We start from the raw sequence: 19,551 nt of genomic DNA, 5'->3' as shown, positions 1-19,551 counted from the left end.
TCCTAAAGGTTAGAAGATATTTGTCTTTCATTGTGTATGCACGTGTCAGTAGATAGGTGATCTATTTAACTACACAATAGCAGCCACGTTTATCATATCTTCAGGTCTTGGGGATGGGGGGTGTTTGGTTTGCCTTATGAGGAATGGGGAGGGAGACACTTTCTTTCAAAAGTTTAAATGGGTTAGTGGTTGTTGTTTTGGGTTTAACATTTCCAGCTCAATCTAGACATGAACATTAAAAAGTTAAAGCCTGCAACAAAATTTTAAAAAGCTACTGTATCTAATCAAATATCCTTTTCATAGAGCTTTCTTAGATATTATGTAATTGATGTTTATTTGGCTAAAAAGTAAATAATGTAATAATAATATCCTTAAACTTATATAGCACTTTTCTGGACACTCCACTCAAAGTGCTTTACAGGTAATGGGGACTCCCCTCCACCACCACTGTGTAGCCCCACCTGGATGATGCGACAGCAGCCACAGTATACCAGCACGCACATCACATATCAGCTATCAGTGGGGAGGAGAACATGATTAGTAAAGGCTAGGGGGAAATTGGCCAAAACACTGAGGTAACACCCCTGCTCCTAATCAATTAAACTAATTGAAACAAAACAAAATCTCAGCAGAACACGTAATTAATGAGCTATGGAATCCAGGTGAGCTCTAAAGCACTTAAACAAAAGTAACTATACACAGAATATTGCTCTAGTTCCTAATTCTCTTTTTCTGATTTTGTCTTTAGTGATAACAAAAAGATTACCAATGTAGAAAGCAGCATTTTCTGCACGTGCATAATCATCAATATATGAAATTCCTAAAGGCTGCACGGGAGTCTCTCCAATTCCACGTAAAACATTTCCAAGGAAAACGTAGATCCACATGGAGATACCAGTTTCTCTTTCACATCCTGCAACACAGGGAGATAATGTACATGAGTCAGGAACATTGCAAATTCAGGGTCATCAGACATTGCTCCTACTACTTGGAGTTGTCAAATATACAATATCAACATATTAAAATAATAACTGAAGAGCAATATCTGAGAATAAACCATTAAAGATAGATGTGTTTTTATATAGCATCTGCCTAAGAAGCAGTGATTGCAAATTATTTGATTTTACACATTATATGCAAAACGGTACTGTGTGTCCTCAATATCTGCTATGGCATTATATAAATACTAGTTGTAGCCAAATTGAATCTGACATTTTTAAAGATGTTCCTGCTTCTCTATTATTATCAATCAAACATTAATGGAACCAGGAATGGAAATTCATGCTGGAAGAGGTTAAGATAGATGTTGTAAATGTTATAGGCTCATCCAACCAGATAACAGTCAAGACTGGATGCTGAAATCAAGCACAGAACCTCTGGAACTGCTTTCAGCCCCAGGACAGACATTTCTCATTTGTCTTCCTAAATGACTTTTATTTACTGTCAATAATCCCTGGTTAATTACATTGCGAAACTACACGAATAATATAAGATAATAATACACACATAATATTATCATTAATATTATTACTACATTTATTATTAGCCATTTATTTATCCTGAAATGTTTTGTTAAGGTGGCAATAATAGCATTGTATAGCATTTTAGGCTTTACATAGCCTGCATAATAACACTTAGAGACTACACACAAGGCGGCAGTGTTGTGGAGTTGTGGCAGTGTGGAGTAGTGAGAGTACTGGTTAGAGCTCTGGTTTAAGTGGACTTACTGCTTCAGTGAGACTGAGCAAGGTTCCTTACCCCCAATTGCTGTACTAAATCAACCCATGGGTGCCAAAAGATGTATGTAAAAAAACAGATAATCATAAACTCTGTCAGTCACTTTGAATAAACCAAATAAGTTGTTGTCACACATTATTACAACATTCATAACCCTTTATGATCACTCTTTCACTGTTAGACAAAAGTGAGTACGCAATCTGTAGACAAACTTTTCAACTGATACATTTTACAAAGGGTATTTGTACCAAAGTCAAACAAGAACTCAGTTCTGAATCCTGAGGTGCTGGTACTGTATGTTTTAAATTGATCATGAACGAATGAGTATGTTTGTGGGCAAAAGATAACTAGCACGGTTCTTGTCTATTTGCATTCAAACCATTTTAGTGTAAGGTTCAGGCGTGATCCTACCTGTGTTAGACCTGATTGAAGGACTGTTACCTGATGTCATAGGCTCTAGTGATCTTGCTGGACATGGAGAAGGGCTGCTGGTTGAGTTCACCGAAGACCTAATTGTGGTTTCAAATTTATATCTGCATACAAAATACCATTATTTAGTACCACACGGGGAAAAGCATCTACTTCAGCAGCATCACAAACATACACCATGCTATATCCAATTTATTTTGTGCTTTTGTACTATTGATGTATTGTGTACTATTTTGCACTAATAAGGTTTGTAATTGGAAAAACATGCAAATTAGTAAATTTTAGGGCTGTCTTCATTAAGGTGTGAGACCTGAAATCACCAACTGCATATAAACAGGAGGAAACACACTCCAATGTGGCTGTGGGCGTGTCTGACACAGGGCCATTTCATCCTGTGTCTGTTCATCGTCAATTGATTACCAGTAAAGAGCTGTTCAGTCAGAAATAAGAAATAAGGGATCATACTGTGGCAAGTTGAGGAGGAACTGCATAAAGTTCTAGGTGCTGATGTGTGTAAATAGGGTAGAAACCCAAGACTTAGGGCAAAATAACATTCATCTTCAAAGACCTCAAAATTCCTTTCAATCCACCACTTATACTAATAACCATATTGATTTCTTATTTTCTTTATAGTCAAGCAATTTCTGTTTGTTGGAGTTTTATTCAAATATGATTAAAGATATTAGAATTACCTAGGCATAAACCACACATTTATTATATTGTACTTATCATTCTATATGAACATTTTTTTTAGTCAAGTTTTTATTTTGATGTGTCAATACTTTTGGAAAGTCCTATAATAACTTCAAAACCACAGAGATGTTGAAATGTGTTGGAAAAACATATGTAAAGGTTTACCAAATTCACCTTAAAATTGTACTCATATTTCAAGCAAAATATAACTATATATGTGTCCTTGAGTATTGGTTTCACAAGCAGGATTAAAAAGACTCCCAGCACACTCATTGGACAAAACAGGTTGTATTGTATCTTGTATTCTATATTGTGAAGATGGAGGACTTTAAGACTAACTACACAAAGGTCATAAGATATCTCTACATTATTTGATTGGAATGAGTAATATGCATCTCTAATCTAATTTTTTCCTCTTGTATCAAAGCACCTAATTCACGTCTTTCATGACCATATATGACATGAATATGTCTTACTTACTGTCCACTGAAGAAATGAGGCATGGATATTATAAATGTTCCAAAAGACATCAGGAGACAACCGGCTGCAATAATTTTTGGCCTGTGAAGCTTCGCACCGAAATAGCTCACAAATGCTATCACCAACAAATTACCTAAGAAGAAACAGCCAATATGATTCCCATATAAAAGAGCCAATTTCTTTGGTTACTGAGTGGAAAAGCAAATCATTCACATGATGTATTCTGTACCAATCACAATGATAATTTTATGTTGCTGACTGGTGTTCAACACTTCATCAGTACAAGAATATAATAATTTCTGTAAAAAGCACGGAGCTCTTAAGATAATTTCAAAGTGTACAAAAATTATATTTCTAGCTATATGTGCAAGTGTGTGCCGTATAAATTCTAAAGCTTTTTTTGGTAGTTTTCACCACTTCTCAAACGCAGCAAAGGAAAAAAAACTAAAATATTTCTGTTATAAAAAAACACAAATACAAAGATGAAACAAAATAAGCCATCTCTAAGATTTAATTCAGCAAGGATTCAGACGTGTTGAGTTATGCAAATTTAATTTGGTATTCATAATACAGTGCAGGACTGGACATTCATCTGATAAAACATCTCTGAACCTTAGCACTACTGTTAAGTTGTGGATTTCAGCCAGAGTGGGATGAACTCAAAACCTGTGCTGGAATGTGAGAAAAGGTGAGGCTTAAAAACAGTTTTCTCTGTCTCCTGCTGTAGAACGCTGAAGTCCACACAAGTCACTGATAAGCCCACTATCGCCAAAAGGTTTACTTTATGTACTACAGTCAAACAGTTAAGTATTAATTTACAAAACATCATTGTTACAGTCTGATCTCACAAAAATCTAGGGTCTGACGGCACATGTTAGTCACATCAAGATCTAACTTGGATCACTGAGACTGATGTCTACAGATAACTGTAGCTGCTGCAGGGTTAAGAGCAGAAGGGTGCGAACATACACTATATTCAGACTCAAACCACTGTCTACAGCCCAAAACAACAGATAAAGCTACAACATGAAAAAACACGATCCCAGGACAGGAGGCTGGAGCGCTTGGGATTCCTTATTTTTGCATACTGGTTTCCTCTTACAGGATGAAACCTCTTATAAAGTCACTTAATTTCCTTGATTAAATATTTACTGCAAACCACAGGTAAAATAACATCCAGCTGGAAAACAACTCCTTGACTAGACTAGTTTTAAGTGTGTATCATGTAGCACTTGTGAAAGATGTAAGCAACACTTTTAAGCAAGAACTGAACTATGTAAAATACATTTCCAAGTATTAAAATACCAACTAAAAAAAATGCTTGAGCTCTGATTTAAGTATAGAGACAATGACTACAAAGAATAATTATTTGTAGAGTTTCACTGACAGGAAGATAGACATCCTATAGACAGATTAAGAGTTTCCTGTCAGATTCCTATGTTCTCAAAGAGGAGAATCCCAGAGTCCCTTTAAAATGGAAAGTCAATGTCATGGGTCTAATACAAAGAAAGACACACAGTTACAATTACATGGTGAAACATCTGTTGTTGGCTTTCCATCATTGTTAATCAAATTAGTTTGTGTTTCTTGGAATCAGTAATACAGAGGAACACAGTTCAAGTGACATAAACGACACACATAGAGGTTTATCTTAAGAGTGAAAACCTCAGTAATAATGCCGTGTCAAACTTTTGCAAAAATATGAACTATGCCAGTGTCACCGGAAAATAGCTTGGTACTGAGGCGTTTTAAGCACATAGAAGCGTGAGCTGCCTATCCTACCAGTTCTTAAGGATGTTCATATTTTCTGTCTCTGTACAAGGTGCAACAACAGACAGTCCTTAAACACTAGAAATGCAGCATAATTAATCAGTTTGCCACTCAGTTTAAAACTTTTAATAATTTATGTCTTTCCTGGTGAAACAAATTTCCCCTTTACTAAGGTTCTAGAAATTCTAGAGTTTAAGCTAAGATTAGTAATATATGCTTGTAAAATGTAGCTCTTTAATGATTCCCTGTGGCTGACCTTCAGGGTGCTCTTGAGGCTTAAGTGTATTAAGTGCCACAGTATTTAGACTACAGTGGAATATCAAATATTTAATCCTAAATTCCACAGAAAACAAAAAAATAAATATTATGAGTAAATGTTTGGTTTCAATTTGTTAAAAGACAGAGGAAAAACTACCGAAAAGTGTAAGGAACATCAAGGCTTTTCTCATTAGACGAAGACTAAAACCATTGTCCCCTAAAAAGCATTATATGCTGACAGGACCTGTAAAATGACATCGACAGACACTCTCACAGAAATAGAATCATGATTGAGGCGAGAAGACAAGTGACGCACACAAGGCGATACTCACCTATTTCAAAGCTTCCATCAATGACACCTATTAAGTAACTAGGGATGTCAAATCGTCTTTCCAGCTGAGTTATTGTGCTTTTCATGTAGCTCCCAGATAATGCCTTGGCAAAATAGGCGAAGGATAATGCAAAGAGAAACATCTAGAGGAAATGGTGAAAAAATGTGTTAGTGAGGCTGATGAAGTTCTGAGCACCCTTCAGACACCAGTGGACAAAATTACGAGCTGGCGTGACAAAGCAGGGATTAGAAGCAAGCATCCCATCCTTTTGACACTTCCAAACACAAATGGCGAATGAATCGAGATGGATAATTGAAAACAGGTGAACATCAGCAGGGAGGAAATTCTGAAGTTGAAAATAACATCAAAGAGGAAGCAACATCATTCTGTTACTATTTTAAGCAGCCATGTCTGATACATACAGTAGTTCTAATTCTCTCCTCTCTGCTGCACCCTCTTGTGTGTTCTGAGGTTCAAACAAGTCCTGTACCCAGTAAACGTGATTACAATGTCTTTGGTTTTAACCTGCTTGGCTAAGGGAGTCACACCTGACTGTGCAGGTGTCCTCCCAGGTAAGGTGAACCAGGATGCCACTGCAGTGCTGGTGGAACAGGGATTGTGGAGAGCTGAGCACTGACTGCAGGGGAGGAAAAACCTGCCTGAGTATATACAGTGATGTGGATGGTGGATTGATAAGAAAGGGAGACTATTAACTCCATCACAAACTGCAGACTGAAGCAGAAAAGGGGGAAAAGGTCAACTAAATAACACAATGACAGTAAAAAAAGGCAGATTAAAAACACATTTCTTGTACAGCACTAAAGTATGCTGTACTTCAAACATCTTCTCTTTGTCATTTTTCTAATTAATCATAAAACTGGTTTATTTGAAAAAAATATTAGGCACTGCTAATGCATTTGTCTGCATTTAATACATTCTTCCCATAACATTGTCAGTAAAAACAGTAATTTCTACCTGATGCTCTACATAAACCAGGCCGTGAACATGATGCATTTTATCCAAGGGTTAACATATGAAGGCGAGGCATGTAAGGATATTACCTCTAAATAGTGATGAAATTTCCCTGCTTATAACAGAAATCTTAATTGATATCTTGCTATAGTTTGATATATTGATTAATTCATGTTTGCTGTGTGTATTCTAAAGCACAATCTTGATTTATTTGATTTATTTATATACAGTAGTAAAATGACTCATTGAGGACATGGGTAAACAAAGATATACTGTATATTCATAATGACATGTGAACACAATGTAATCAGATAATGTCACCTACAGCATCCCCAATGTACTTACACCATTTTAATTTACTGATTAGAAAAATAAAATGTTAAGTGTCATGTTCACCCCTGCTGGACTGCTGGGGAGTGAGATAACGTGTCACTATGACAACTACACCTCTACTCACCTGTTAGTCAGTGCCAGTTGCCACATGATCATACAGGAGATCTGTACCACCTTGTACCACCACCATGTTTGACCCTTGCTTCACTCTGACCTCATCTCTGATAAAGTATTTTATAGATATAATATTCATTACTCCTATAATCACAGTGCTTACAATTGTGTCATTAAACCTGAAATCTTTCAAGAAGGAGGCAAACCAAAGAAAACTGACAAAAGCATACCTTTGTAAAAGGTTTCATTGTTTCATGATTTACAAAGGTTTACTTTTAATAAACTTTCAGTTAAAAAAAGGTATCTTCATTTTTATCGTTGGATCTGTTTTAAAATATTACATGAGAACAGTGCTTCTGCAGAGCTCCTGCTTAATGTCAAATTCTCCTATCTGAATTGCAAATCTTAATGTGTATCTAGCCAATTCTCAGATTCAATTACTTGTTGTCTGGTTGGTTTATTCTTTGAACAGTGTTCTACACAATCATACCAAGCAAGGAACATTTACTGTATATACAGTACAGTATATTTTCACTATATGACATTATGCGGATTATCTCGTGAAAGGAATTACAGGATCTTAAGTACAACAAAAGAATCTAGACTTTTCCTTGAAACAAGAAGAACAGTTCATGTTATAAACATTTTCAGTAAGCATCTTGACATTTAATTGCAGTAACATCTTTGAACTTGGGGAAATACCAGAGATTAGGCCCTCAGGCTCCCTCCAACCATTATCTCTGGTAATTCCATCTGAACAGTCTATTACTGCTGAAGAATAAAACCCTTGTTTCAACAAACAGTTTCTGTAAACTCATTGCATTAAACTAGGTCAGCAGTAGAGTGGTCATGCCTTATCAGATCAGCTATTGTTTTCCACATTGGTAAGCTTTAAAAAGCATATGCTTCAGTCAAGGAGCACAGTGGTATAAATTTGAACATAAAGGCTGAATGCCCCAAGCAAGATACGTTTCTTAAAAACAAAAGCCTGGCCTTTCTGTGAACATCAACCCATTCGTCCAAATCAAATAACCATAAATTGAAGATCCTTAATTCAGAAATGAGAAGCAGATGACAATTCATGCTCTTGAGCGTATCAGCTGCTTTTGAAAGGCACAAAGAATGAGCTGAAGTATTCCAAAAACGTCCTTTTCACTCATGCCATTTAGATTTACAGTAGCAGTACAGCAAACTTTAGGTAGATCACTAATGTTTGAAATGATTTAACTGTGAACCTTATTATCACACAGAAAGAAGACTGTTTTAAAGCACAAGAAAATATGAACACAAGAACATTCACAAACTAGAAAAGTTCACTCAATCCAGAATGTCATTTGAGTGCTATTACCTTTCCGATATAAGAATGCCTTCCAGGTATTTCCTGAAAGGCATCTGAAGTGATCTTGGACTTTCTTTAGCAAGGAACCTGATTATAATATGAAAACTATAGTGAGTTTCCTGAATGCTCTCTTCAGATCTCTCTGTGAGACTTCTGTTCATTACCAAAGCAGAAGTTGTGTTTCTAAAATACATTTTACTGTAAATGACTGCAGGTCTGTGTACTGTAAGGCACGATTAATTAAAATCATGTATGTTAGGCACCGTACCTTTAAGAAATATATGTATAATTCACATATCGGTCTTTCTTTCCTGTGCAACTTTGAACCCATTTATATTTAATTACAGAAATTATGCAATATGGCAAGAAGGTAAATTCTAGTGAGACCTGTTAAACAACTACCAGTTGCCAATTTAGTGTGACTGTGAAGGTTTGTTTCAGCTTTTTTGAAGTTTCTGTATTCATATTTAGTGAATGAGACAGAGAATATCTTTTCAACAGCTAATTTCTGATTTGTGTCAGAACTTGTAAAACCAAGATGGTAGTAGCTTTGAAATGACGGGAACAAAAAAAAAGTAAAATGCCAACACCCAGACTTAGGAGACTGCATATGAAGAGAACAAAGACACCTCTGCGCTTTGCATTACTAATCCCTTACCTGACAACTTTTCACAGGAGTGAATCAATTTCAGACTTTACAATCTATAATAATTACATGGTCTAGCAAGTTTGTCCTTGGCACTAAAGTGGGAAGACCTACTGTAAAAGACAGGATACAATAAATAATTTTCAGCATTTTTGACATATTAAAATTTTCATTTGCAAGCCTATACATGCATTGGATTTTGCATTGGTGAACAGATTTCCCCACCTCATAAGGGACACCTGTTTATTGTAGCCCTGTACACAGAACTGTGTGGTGTCATCTTTTGATCAATGTAGGGTAGCAAGTAAAACCTGTTTTTGCAGGCTTGACCCTTCTCTAACCACCAGTAAGTAAAAAAAGAGATGATTTTAACTGGTGATTAATATATGATGTCCCCACAGGTGCTCAGGTCAGGGGCAGTAGCCATCTACCTGTAAATTGTTTAGACAGATAAATCTGATGCCTATTATTTATAGGATTATGAAACAATAATTAGAACTAAACAACTAAACAAGAGGACCATCTACATGGAAATAAGATCATGTGGGACAGTTAACATGGTTTTAAAAACAGCAAACCTATGTTTCCTTCTTTCATACTACAGAAACATTCATGTTTATCAGTTGTGCAGCAGATACTGCACAGCAAGTGTACGTTAAGTGAAGTCTCCAAGAGAAGGAGAAATATGTTTACTTCATATCCACAGCCAGGAAATCATTAAATCACTCATAATTAAGAGAAAAAATCATATCCCAAATTGTCACTGAGATAATGTATTTTGCTGCTGATCTCTATTCTAAACTAAAAACTCCCATAATAATCTCCCTTCTCCATTACCTTACAAAAGCCTAAGGGATGCGAGTTTTAAATGAATGATCTGTTTTTCAATATTATAATTACCCTAAATAACCTGCTATATTGATTATACATTTCCAAGGAAGAAAAACAGTCTTAAAATTAATGCAACTATTAAACCTGTCCCCTGACTATAACCTCATTGAACTAGTGCAGAAGAAGGCTGAGAGAACCGAAACAAATGAAGGAGACCACAGTAATCAGCAAGGATAAGCTCTGGGATATTAGGTTTCAATAACACATTACAATTACACAGCTGAAGTTGACCACCCAGAGAATGTAATTGCCAAAAACAGGTGATATTTTCATGAGAACAGCTTACACTAAAATAAAATGAAAGGATTAAGACATTCTTTGTTGAATTCCTTTTGAGTTAGTCAACACATTTTCCCCATAAGTTTGTATTGATTCTTCACTTCTTAATTTCAGTAACATTTTTCATGTGCAAGGAACGCTGGATATTAATGTGCATTTGTGTGTCCATTTAAATAGATATATAGTGCCTTCCAGATTTATTCATATCCCTGATTAAACAGAAAGAAGACGTATAACAAACCAAGTTAAAGAATGAATGAATAGTCTCTTACTTAGAAATACTAAAAAAATGATACTATAATAGTAATACAGTAGCATTTCACAGAGCAATGTCATACTTAACAGAAATAACTGAAGTCGAGGAAGCACAAGCACTATCCATACCTCTACCTCTAAGTATTCCAATAAAAAATATTCAACAAAAAGAAATCTTCACATTCTTCTCTTAGAGAGCGCAATGGAATACTCGGGAATTATACAGATGCCTCTGGAGGCTGTATCCCTGGAGCTGAAGATAAGGTAACACACAGAAGAAATTCAATAGGAGACTGCATCATCAAGGCAAATGGTCATTGAGCTCAATAAATCGGGAGATTACAATAAAAGTGCAGTCAACAACTTTTCACTGTAGTGCCCATTATTACTTATTGTAGCAGGGCAGTGATAGTTGCAAGGGGAATGTACATCAAGAGTATTCTATAGAGCCATGTGAAAGGTTAATCCAGAAAAACAGGATTAGTGTAGACATCGGCAAATTTTCACATGAGAGCCAAGCAACACAATTAGTAATGTAGATAACACAGCATTCTGTTGCAGCTAAGACATATTAATGATCTCTTTGAAGAACATTACTGGCTATAGCCAATCCTATCAACCACTTGTGATTCAAGCTGAAGAAGGTGGTTCAGAAATGGAATCCAAACAAGCTGAAGTATCAAGAGCAAGTCTGACTTTGGCTCCAAAGCCAAAATGCTGAGTTTCTTTTCTTTTTAGCATGGAATAAACCTTTACTTGTTCCTTTGCAGCCTACGCATGCTGACGCAGCTACCTACTTGAACTACTTGGTCAAAATCTCTCTCATAAGCACCAGAACCTCATAGCACAGATCAGGAGTGACTCAACAATAAAATCCCTGCCAAAGGAGGAATTATATAAAATATAATTGCAGTAATATGAATAAATGTGACCCTTATGTTTTATAGTCTTCATTTTAAATGACAAATATGACTTTGCGCTGTGCAAAACTATTAAAATTACAGTATAACTGTTTGAGAACTTTTTAAGCAAGACATTATCCAGTCTGTAAATTTTGCAGATTTTTTTGTTGCTGTTTCAGTGAAGGCATGAATTCATATGGAGAGAACTGCATATCAAAATATGAGAGAGAGGAGAAAATAATGTTCTAAGGGACACAGTTTCAAACAGAACCTGAAAATCAGAAACTCTCATTATTACTTCTCACCACTGAAAAATAGCAAGAATTCCGGTTGTGCAGAAAATAAAAGAGCCATACTGTGTGGAATGTAAGAGGATTATTGGCCAGACGAGTGTTAATAGCCTAAAACACACCCACCACGGACATAGGTCCAAAACGTATTACTTGAATAAACAATCCTCTCTTAAGAACTTTTTTCCTTTTTTTTGTTTAAAACCTTGCTTTAATCCTGTTGGATTAGAATGAACCATCATGTTCTGATTTCGCCTAGGTACTGGCCTTTCCATTTTTCCCAGCACCAAAACCGAAAAAGAGGGGAAAAGAAAGGAAGAAGAAAAATGTGCCGTTTTGCACAGCAGTGTCCAGGCTGGACTGTCCCTATTTAACGGGGGTCCAACCTGGGGAAAAAGAACTGCTTGGGACAGCGGTATCCAGACTGGGTTTTCCCTATCTAACGGGGTCCAGTCTGGAAGAACAGGGAATGCGAGGCCAAACACAAAATAAACTCAACCTGTCCTGGTGGAGATACTGTATGCGGCAGATATGCGGCTATTACTGTTTATTAGTATAATGTTTATACTGGAGTGCCTCAGGAATATGTACTAGGACCACTGCTCTTCTTAATTTATGCCAATGATCTAGATTCTGGAATAGTCGGCAAACTACTCACGATTGCAGACGATACCTAATTAGGAGGATTAGCAAACTTTCAAGACTGGAAACAACACACCTGGCAGGTGATGCTTAATTTGGAGAAGGGCAGGGTTTTGCATGCAAGTAGTAAGAACATAAAATGTAAATACAAAATGGGAAACTTTGATGTGGGAGACGCTCCTTATGAAAAAAGACTTAGGTGTTTATATTGACCTATTCTTCACATCTTCTAGACCAGCAGTTCTCAAAGTGTGGTCCGCGGACCACCAGTGGTCCGGGAGCATGCACCAGGTGGCCCGGGGGCTGACCTAATCATCTTTCTTAAAGCAAGTCTACGCTGTTTAAGTCAGAGGAAAGAATATTGTAGTGTCCGCTATGAAAGGGCTCCCCCTAGGAGCACTGTTAAGAACTCCAAGCTGTAAATAGTGGCAGGAGGGACTTGTGTGTTGGTTCTACAGTAGGTATCAGGGTTTCACCAGCCGTTAAGGGGGACTGTGTGTGTCAGTAATGGGGCGACCACCAGCCTAGTCGTAGGCTTGGCTGGCTTGAGGGTCTGCCAAAAGGGCAAAGTTTCCATTCATTCTCTTTGGCTGTACCCTTCTGTTACCTTTGTGTTTTAATTAAGCTTGAGTTATGGCGGACCACCTCGCCTCTTCATTCTCCCCATTAGCGCCTATCGCTTCAGTGTTTTAGTTTTATGCACCACAAATGAAATTATGTCACACATTGAAAATGAGACAGTCAGTTTGGCGGCGACGTCCCTGGCGCCGTGCAGCAGTCTAGTCGTTAGTGATGCATGGGTCGGCTTTTTTTTTTTTTACCCACACCTGCCCGACCCGATTTAAAATGATAAAAGTGCTGTCCCGAAGCCGGTCCGAACCTGCTCCATTAGAAATTACACTGAACAATATTCAAACATTCATTTGATCAACATTTATTGAAACAGCATATAGAGATTCCTTGTTTTAAACAGACTAAAGTAGCCTAGTCTTGTGGCTAGTCTTTTGTAAAGTTCTTCACAATCGATGCAGATAAAGTAACCTGTGCTTTTTTCTTCTGTTGTGCTGACTAGCTCGCCAAACGTCTCCCACCTGGCTCTTTTGTCCCCCTCTCGTCTTTATTTTTATCCCACTGTTCTGGAGTTGTGTCCTGATCTGCTCTAACGAGGGTGCCATTTTGTTTTTTTCTTTGTAATACGCTGTTGTCTGTTTGCTTACGTTTTCTTCCGCATTGCCTTTGGATACAACCAATTGGGGCTTAAATATGGTAAAACATCAGTTTTAAACCTTAAAACCACTTTAATTTAAGATACAAATGATCAGTTTTGTGCAATATTTTGCTTTTGATCATATATCAACCCGCACCTGCCCAACCTGATCTAAAATATTTTTTTTAACCCGAGTCAACCCGCACATCACTAGTTGTCATGATTCAGTGGTTGCGCTGTTTACGTTTTGATATGTGAGTGTGGTTGGACCGTTGCACTTATTATTGTTTGTACCGTTTTGTTCTCACTTTTGAATATCTTGCTTTGAGTTTGAAAGTTACAAGTGTAGTTTAAAGAAGCAGTCAAACAGAAGGGTTATTATGGATCACTGGCTCAAATCTGGGACTCTGAAACGCAAATATAGCGACAATAGTGACGGCACAAGTGGGAAGAAGATTCAGAATAGAAGTGAAAATGCGAGTGAGGTAATTTGTGAACCACACCATCAGCGCTGCAATTCTAATTCCAACAGCTTGATAAATGTGATGTGCAAGGAAGCAGAAGGTGTGCTTGATATGTCTTCGTCTGCTTCCGGACATGAGACTAAAGTTTTCCAGATTGGATCCAGATATCACTGATTCTCTGATTGCTCAACAAAAGCGGCTCCATTCTTCACATTAACTATTCAAGTAATAAAAACATTTGCAAAACATGCAGCTTTTTAAAAAATATTAGTACTTTTAATCAAATTTAATTCAATATTAGTTATTTTTAGTACATTAATAGGTGACGAGTTTTACAGAGTAAGAAGTGGATGTAGGCATAGGTGGTCCACCACATCTGTGTAAGTGGTCCACGGACCATAGAACTTTGAGAACCACTGTTTTGGACAATGTGAGGATGTCATTAAAAGGCAAACAAAATGTTAGGATATACAGTATAGTTAAAACGGTAGAATTTAAATCAAGGAAAGATATGTTAAAATTGTTTATATTAAACAACACAGTAGTGAGGCCTCATTAAGGGTATTGTGTACAATTTTGTCCCCATACTATAGAATATATTCAAATATATAGATTTGAATATAGTATGTCTTTGAAATGTAAAAATAATTTCACAACTCCCTAGGGCAATTCAGTGTAAAGCTGGGATGGGTATGTATATATATTTATTTACTTCATAGTTTCAAAATAATCACGTACGAGTGTTTAAGTATTTGGGTAAAGCCTGTTTTTCTTTATCAACTTCTTTAAGTTTTGAAATATTTATGTTAAGCTAATTTTGGACCGAAGCAACAGGTTTTCAAAATTACTATGCTAACTTTTACATTTTTAACTTTGAGATACTATGCTATTTATACCATGATGAATCATAGATGTTTTATTCTAACTTCAGGAGTAATATTGCCAGATTTATTTCACTGCCACTATATAATTTTGTTTTCAATGAATTTTGTGGATGTTGAATGACACACTGGGTGTAAATGCAGCACATCAAGAAATGTGATCGGGATACTTAAAAAGGATTCATGAGATTAAATCTAAAATAAAATCACAGCTTTAACGATCACTTTTTGGATCCAATTGCTTCCAATACCCATTTAATGCAATTATAATGTCTATTAGTGCATATAATATAAAAATATGAGTGAATAAATTCATTAATTCACTCATTAATTCATTCATGACATTTTCAAACAGAATGTGAAAATCATATGTTCTCACTGCTTATTAATCATTGTTACTTCACACTGTTTCAGTCTCAACACTGAAAAATAGCAAGAATGCTTGTTGTGCAGAAAATAAAAGAGCCATACTGTGTAAAACGTAAGAGGATTATCGATCTGAGTTAAGAGCCTAAAACACACCCACTACGGACATAGGTCGTAGAAATATTTCATTTAAGATACGTTGAATAAACGACTACTCTCTTATACACACTTTTTTCATTTTTAAAATCTTGTTTTAATCCAGTTGCATTTGGTTGAACATTTACATATTGATGTCAAGTATTGGCCTTTCTGTTGTTCCAAAGACTTGAGTATATTAATAGTACCATGCTTTTATATTCTATATACATTTATAGGGTGACTTTCAAAGCAATTTTCTCCATGTTCCTGCTAGTACACAAGAGCATTAGAAAGTTTTCATACAGCAATTGGGAATTTGATTATAACCTATTATTAGGTTATTTGGTTATTGGTTGTTTGGTCATACTACTTAGATTAATAGTAATATAAACTGTATATACACACACTATGATTTCAGTACAATCTTATCCAGCCATTTCTTGAAAAAAGTTGCTTTAACACCATGGCATGGTAGCTCGTTCTAGACCCCCATTACCCCTTGTGTAAAACAAAATGCCTATTCTCAGTTTTAAATGCACTTCCACACTTGTGTCCGTTCATTATTCACTCTTGATTCTGTAGAAGATTCTCAATGCTTTTCAAATCTCAATGACTAAAAAGGCTGTTTTTAAGCTCTGGACTGTATCTGGCTGGACTTGTCTGGAATGTTTCCAGAGCAACATTTTCTGTAATGTGGTACACAGTATTCTAAATGGATTCTTACTTAATTTTAACATGACATCTCTTGATTTAAATTTCATGCTTTTACCTGTATGATCTAATCTACTTTTTACCTTTTCTGATGCTTCCCAACATTGCCTAGAGATGATGAAAATAGTGCGTCCACACCTCATTCTTTTTCATAGATGACTTGTTTATGATTAAAATGTCCCATTTTATAGCTATAGTCTGGTCTTTGGCTTTGCTACTGTAACAGAACAGCCCCAACCAGGGTGTATACATGGAACTGAGACATGACAGGTTGCACTGAGACACTTTAAAGACAGAAAACACCCATGTTTTCGTAAGGTTATTAAGGAACTGACAGCAGCTGTAGGAAATCGATATAAAGACAGGTTGTGTACTCAGACTCTCGTTGTTTTACAGACAAGTAAGTTTTTTAATCTCATGGTGAGATTACTTGTGGTGATTGAAAGGTTCTGAATCATGCAATTTGGTCTGAAACAGTCTTTAAATGCTATAGTAAAAGATAAACAAAAGGATCCCTCAAGCGGCAACCTCCGTCGTTGCCGTGACAGCCTGCCACTAAAAAGAAGGTGGTAAGAGCAGACTGGCCTAAACAGGACTGTCTGAGCTGCAGTTGTATGTGCAGGTTCCCCTGCTACGCTGGCATTTAAGGGGCATCTGTTACAGCTATCTGCATGTAATACTCTGCACTTGTCTACATTAAATGTTATCTGCCAGGGTTTGCCCAGTCCTGAGATCTGTCAAAATGTTTTTGAACTTCCTTTGCTTCATCTACAGTATTAGCTAATACTCTTATTTAGGGATCGTCTGCAAACGTCACTAATTTACTATCTATACCAGAATCCAAACCTGAAATAAATTAGGAAGAAAAAAAGGAAGACTTGGGAAGAACATCAATTATAATTCAGACCCCTGTGGTACTGTACTAATTATACCAACCCAATTTGAACCCTTAATTTTGATCTGTACCCTTTGTTTTTTAACCATCATCCATTTCACAATCCAAACACATGCCTACAGCTTGCAATTTGAGAATTAATCTTTTATGAGAAGCTCTATCAATAGCATTCTGAAATTCTATGTATTGCATGCACTGTGTGTGTCCATTTATGTTGTTATTTAGCAAGATCTGTCTTTTCTAAATCCATGCAATCTCCTAGGATCCTATTTCCATATAGATGATCCTCACATTGAGTTCCAATTACTCTCGTTGAGTTCTATAACCCTTTATGTAATACAAGTTAGAATTATTGGTAAATATATAGCCAACCATATTTATTAATATCCCCCAAAAAACAGAGACAAACATTGTATAACAAAATTAGTTATGGATTGGGTAAAGTGTCTTGCTTAAAAATTGTACACAAATTATACAAAGGTCACAATTATTTACACTACTGTTTTTAGTATTAGTATTTTGTAAATGCTCTTTGACAGGGATAACATTGACTAGTCTTTCCTGTACTGTGCTATGAGGTTCTGGCACTTATGAAGGTATTTTTGGCCTTTGTTCTTCTAACCCTATGGTTATTGTTCGGGAATTACCTTTTGAGATTGAACCTAAAACATTCAATTGGATGGAGATTGAGATGGCCAGACGAAAACTTTATTTTAATTATTGTGGTCAAATCCTAATGATGAAACAACCAATGAAAATAAAAGGATATAATACTTAATAATTTGGCTTCAACTCTTTTGGCTGGGAAAATAGCAGTAATAGCAGTAATGATCATGAAGATCAGCTCTATCACATCCCCCCTGAAAAAGTCCCACAACTGCCCTGCAGATTCTGATGCACTCGACTTGGCTGTAGTTTTGCAAGATCCGTACAGAATGTGCATGTAACATGGAATGAATGAGAAGGTGTATAATGCAGACTTGAAGAAGAAGTAGGTAGCTACATCAGCATGCATAGGCTGCAATAGAACACGTAGAGGTTTATTCCATGCTGAACGAAAAACAAAAGAGACACAACATTTCAGCTATGGAGCCTTCATTTGTGAAGCCTTTTTGTAGGAAAGAGTAGATTTGGATATGCAGTCAATGAGAAGCATTGTATGAGCTTGTTTGATGATTGTCTGATGTGAAGTGACCCATTCCAGTCCATCTTAGTTCACTAATTCCCAGAATGTCAAGTTTGCCTTGGTTCATAGTTCTTACGTTCCAAGTTCCAGTGGTGTACAGCTCTTTACCACATCGGAGTTTCCTTTCATTTCCAAGCACCTCAGCAGTTGGATGTCCTCTCGGCTTTAATCTTGCCGCATAATAACCTCTAGCGCAACTCGTACTTGTACTCTGTTCTTCTCCAGTAGTATACTGGGCACCTTCAGACCCAAGGGGCTCATCTTCCAGTGTCATTTTGACATATCTCCAGTTGCTTTTGTCCATAATGTTTTCTTGGCAAAATACCTTCTCCAGTGGACCGTATTTAGTCTAATCTCTCTGCCATGACCTTCCCATCTTGGGTAGCACTTCACGGTATAGCTTTTAGCTTCACTGAGATACGCAAGCCCCTTCACCACAACGAGGTAACGATCCAGAAGGGTTCTACCTGTTGCCTTTGATTCATATTTTCCAAACCTTACCAAAACAATTGTGTCACGGTCTGTTGCAGCCGACACATTTGCATTCTATTCCTGGCAGGGGCGCCTCAATAATAGCTGCTTTCAATTTCTTAATACAGTATTTGCCTCAATTTAATGATCTAATAGGGTGAAATGGCGAGTATCCATTAAATCACAAAGGTCATCTATATAGTATATACTGTACATGTGACAACCATTGAAGACAAAAACAAAAGTATTAATGCAAAAAACTTTTATACAATGATAAACCAATTACTAAATCAGCACTAATATCAAAGGATACAGTGTTGTCCATTTGACAAGATACAATAAAAAATAAATAATATTTATGGTAATAACTCAATAATGTACTGTAAAACACCAATGAACACGATTTAAATCCACTAATGTTTAAATCAGATAATTAGATTTATAAAGGGTGAAGTAAACTAATCAGAATTACATCACATGCATCCCAGTTGTTTCTTAGAACTAGTTGCAGAAAAAAATACATAAAAGAGTACGTGGTTATTCTCTCTGTATGTCAATAAATTGAAATTGTATTAGCTGTACTTCATTTAAATAGCAGTAATGTGTATTCTGTGTTGTGTTGTGTTTTTGTTCTCTGGATTTAGCAGAATTTTCCAAGCAAAGGGTAGTTCTTTAAAATGTTCATTTGGCAAATGTTTTTCCCCATCCTGAAGCTTTCACTGGATTATACTTGTCAAACAACAGTTACTATAAGGACAATATTTCAACGCTATCTATAAATGCAATATCTTGCCGACGTGTCTTGATTTGGTCCACGAAATACAGAATGAACTGAAAAGAAAGACCATTTGGTCCTTTTCGCATGTTTGT

General features: G+C 36.4%; 1 protein-coding gene across 1 annotated transcript in view; it reads right to left on the bottom strand.

Annotated features, from left to right (window-relative positions):
- Positions 1-19,551, bottom strand: part of LOC148829862 (solute carrier organic anion transporter family member 1C1-like) — a 51,171-nt gene that overhangs the window by 20,417 nt on the left and 11,203 nt on the right. The window contains exons 3-6 of the mRNA XM_088923465.1: positions 5,700-5,841; positions 3,340-3,472; positions 2,149-2,270; positions 767-913 (exon numbers count right to left, since the gene is read on the bottom strand). Coding sequence (XP_088779591.1) covers positions 767-913; positions 2,149-2,270; positions 3,340-3,472; positions 5,700-5,841 — 544 coding nt within the window. The remainder of the gene's footprint in view (positions 1-766; positions 914-2,148; positions 2,271-3,339; positions 3,473-5,699; positions 5,842-19,551) is intronic.

This window comes from Atractosteus spatula, chromosome 8 (genome assembly GCF_055471065.1).
Source record: "Atractosteus spatula isolate fAtrSpa1 chromosome 8, fAtrSpa1.hap1, whole genome shotgun sequence".
NCBI classification, from domain to species: domain Eukaryota; kingdom Metazoa; phylum Chordata; class Actinopteri; order Semionotiformes; family Lepisosteidae; genus Atractosteus; species Atractosteus spatula.
Note: the sequence above shows the minus strand (reverse complement) of the source record. Positions and strands in the feature narration are given on the sequence as shown.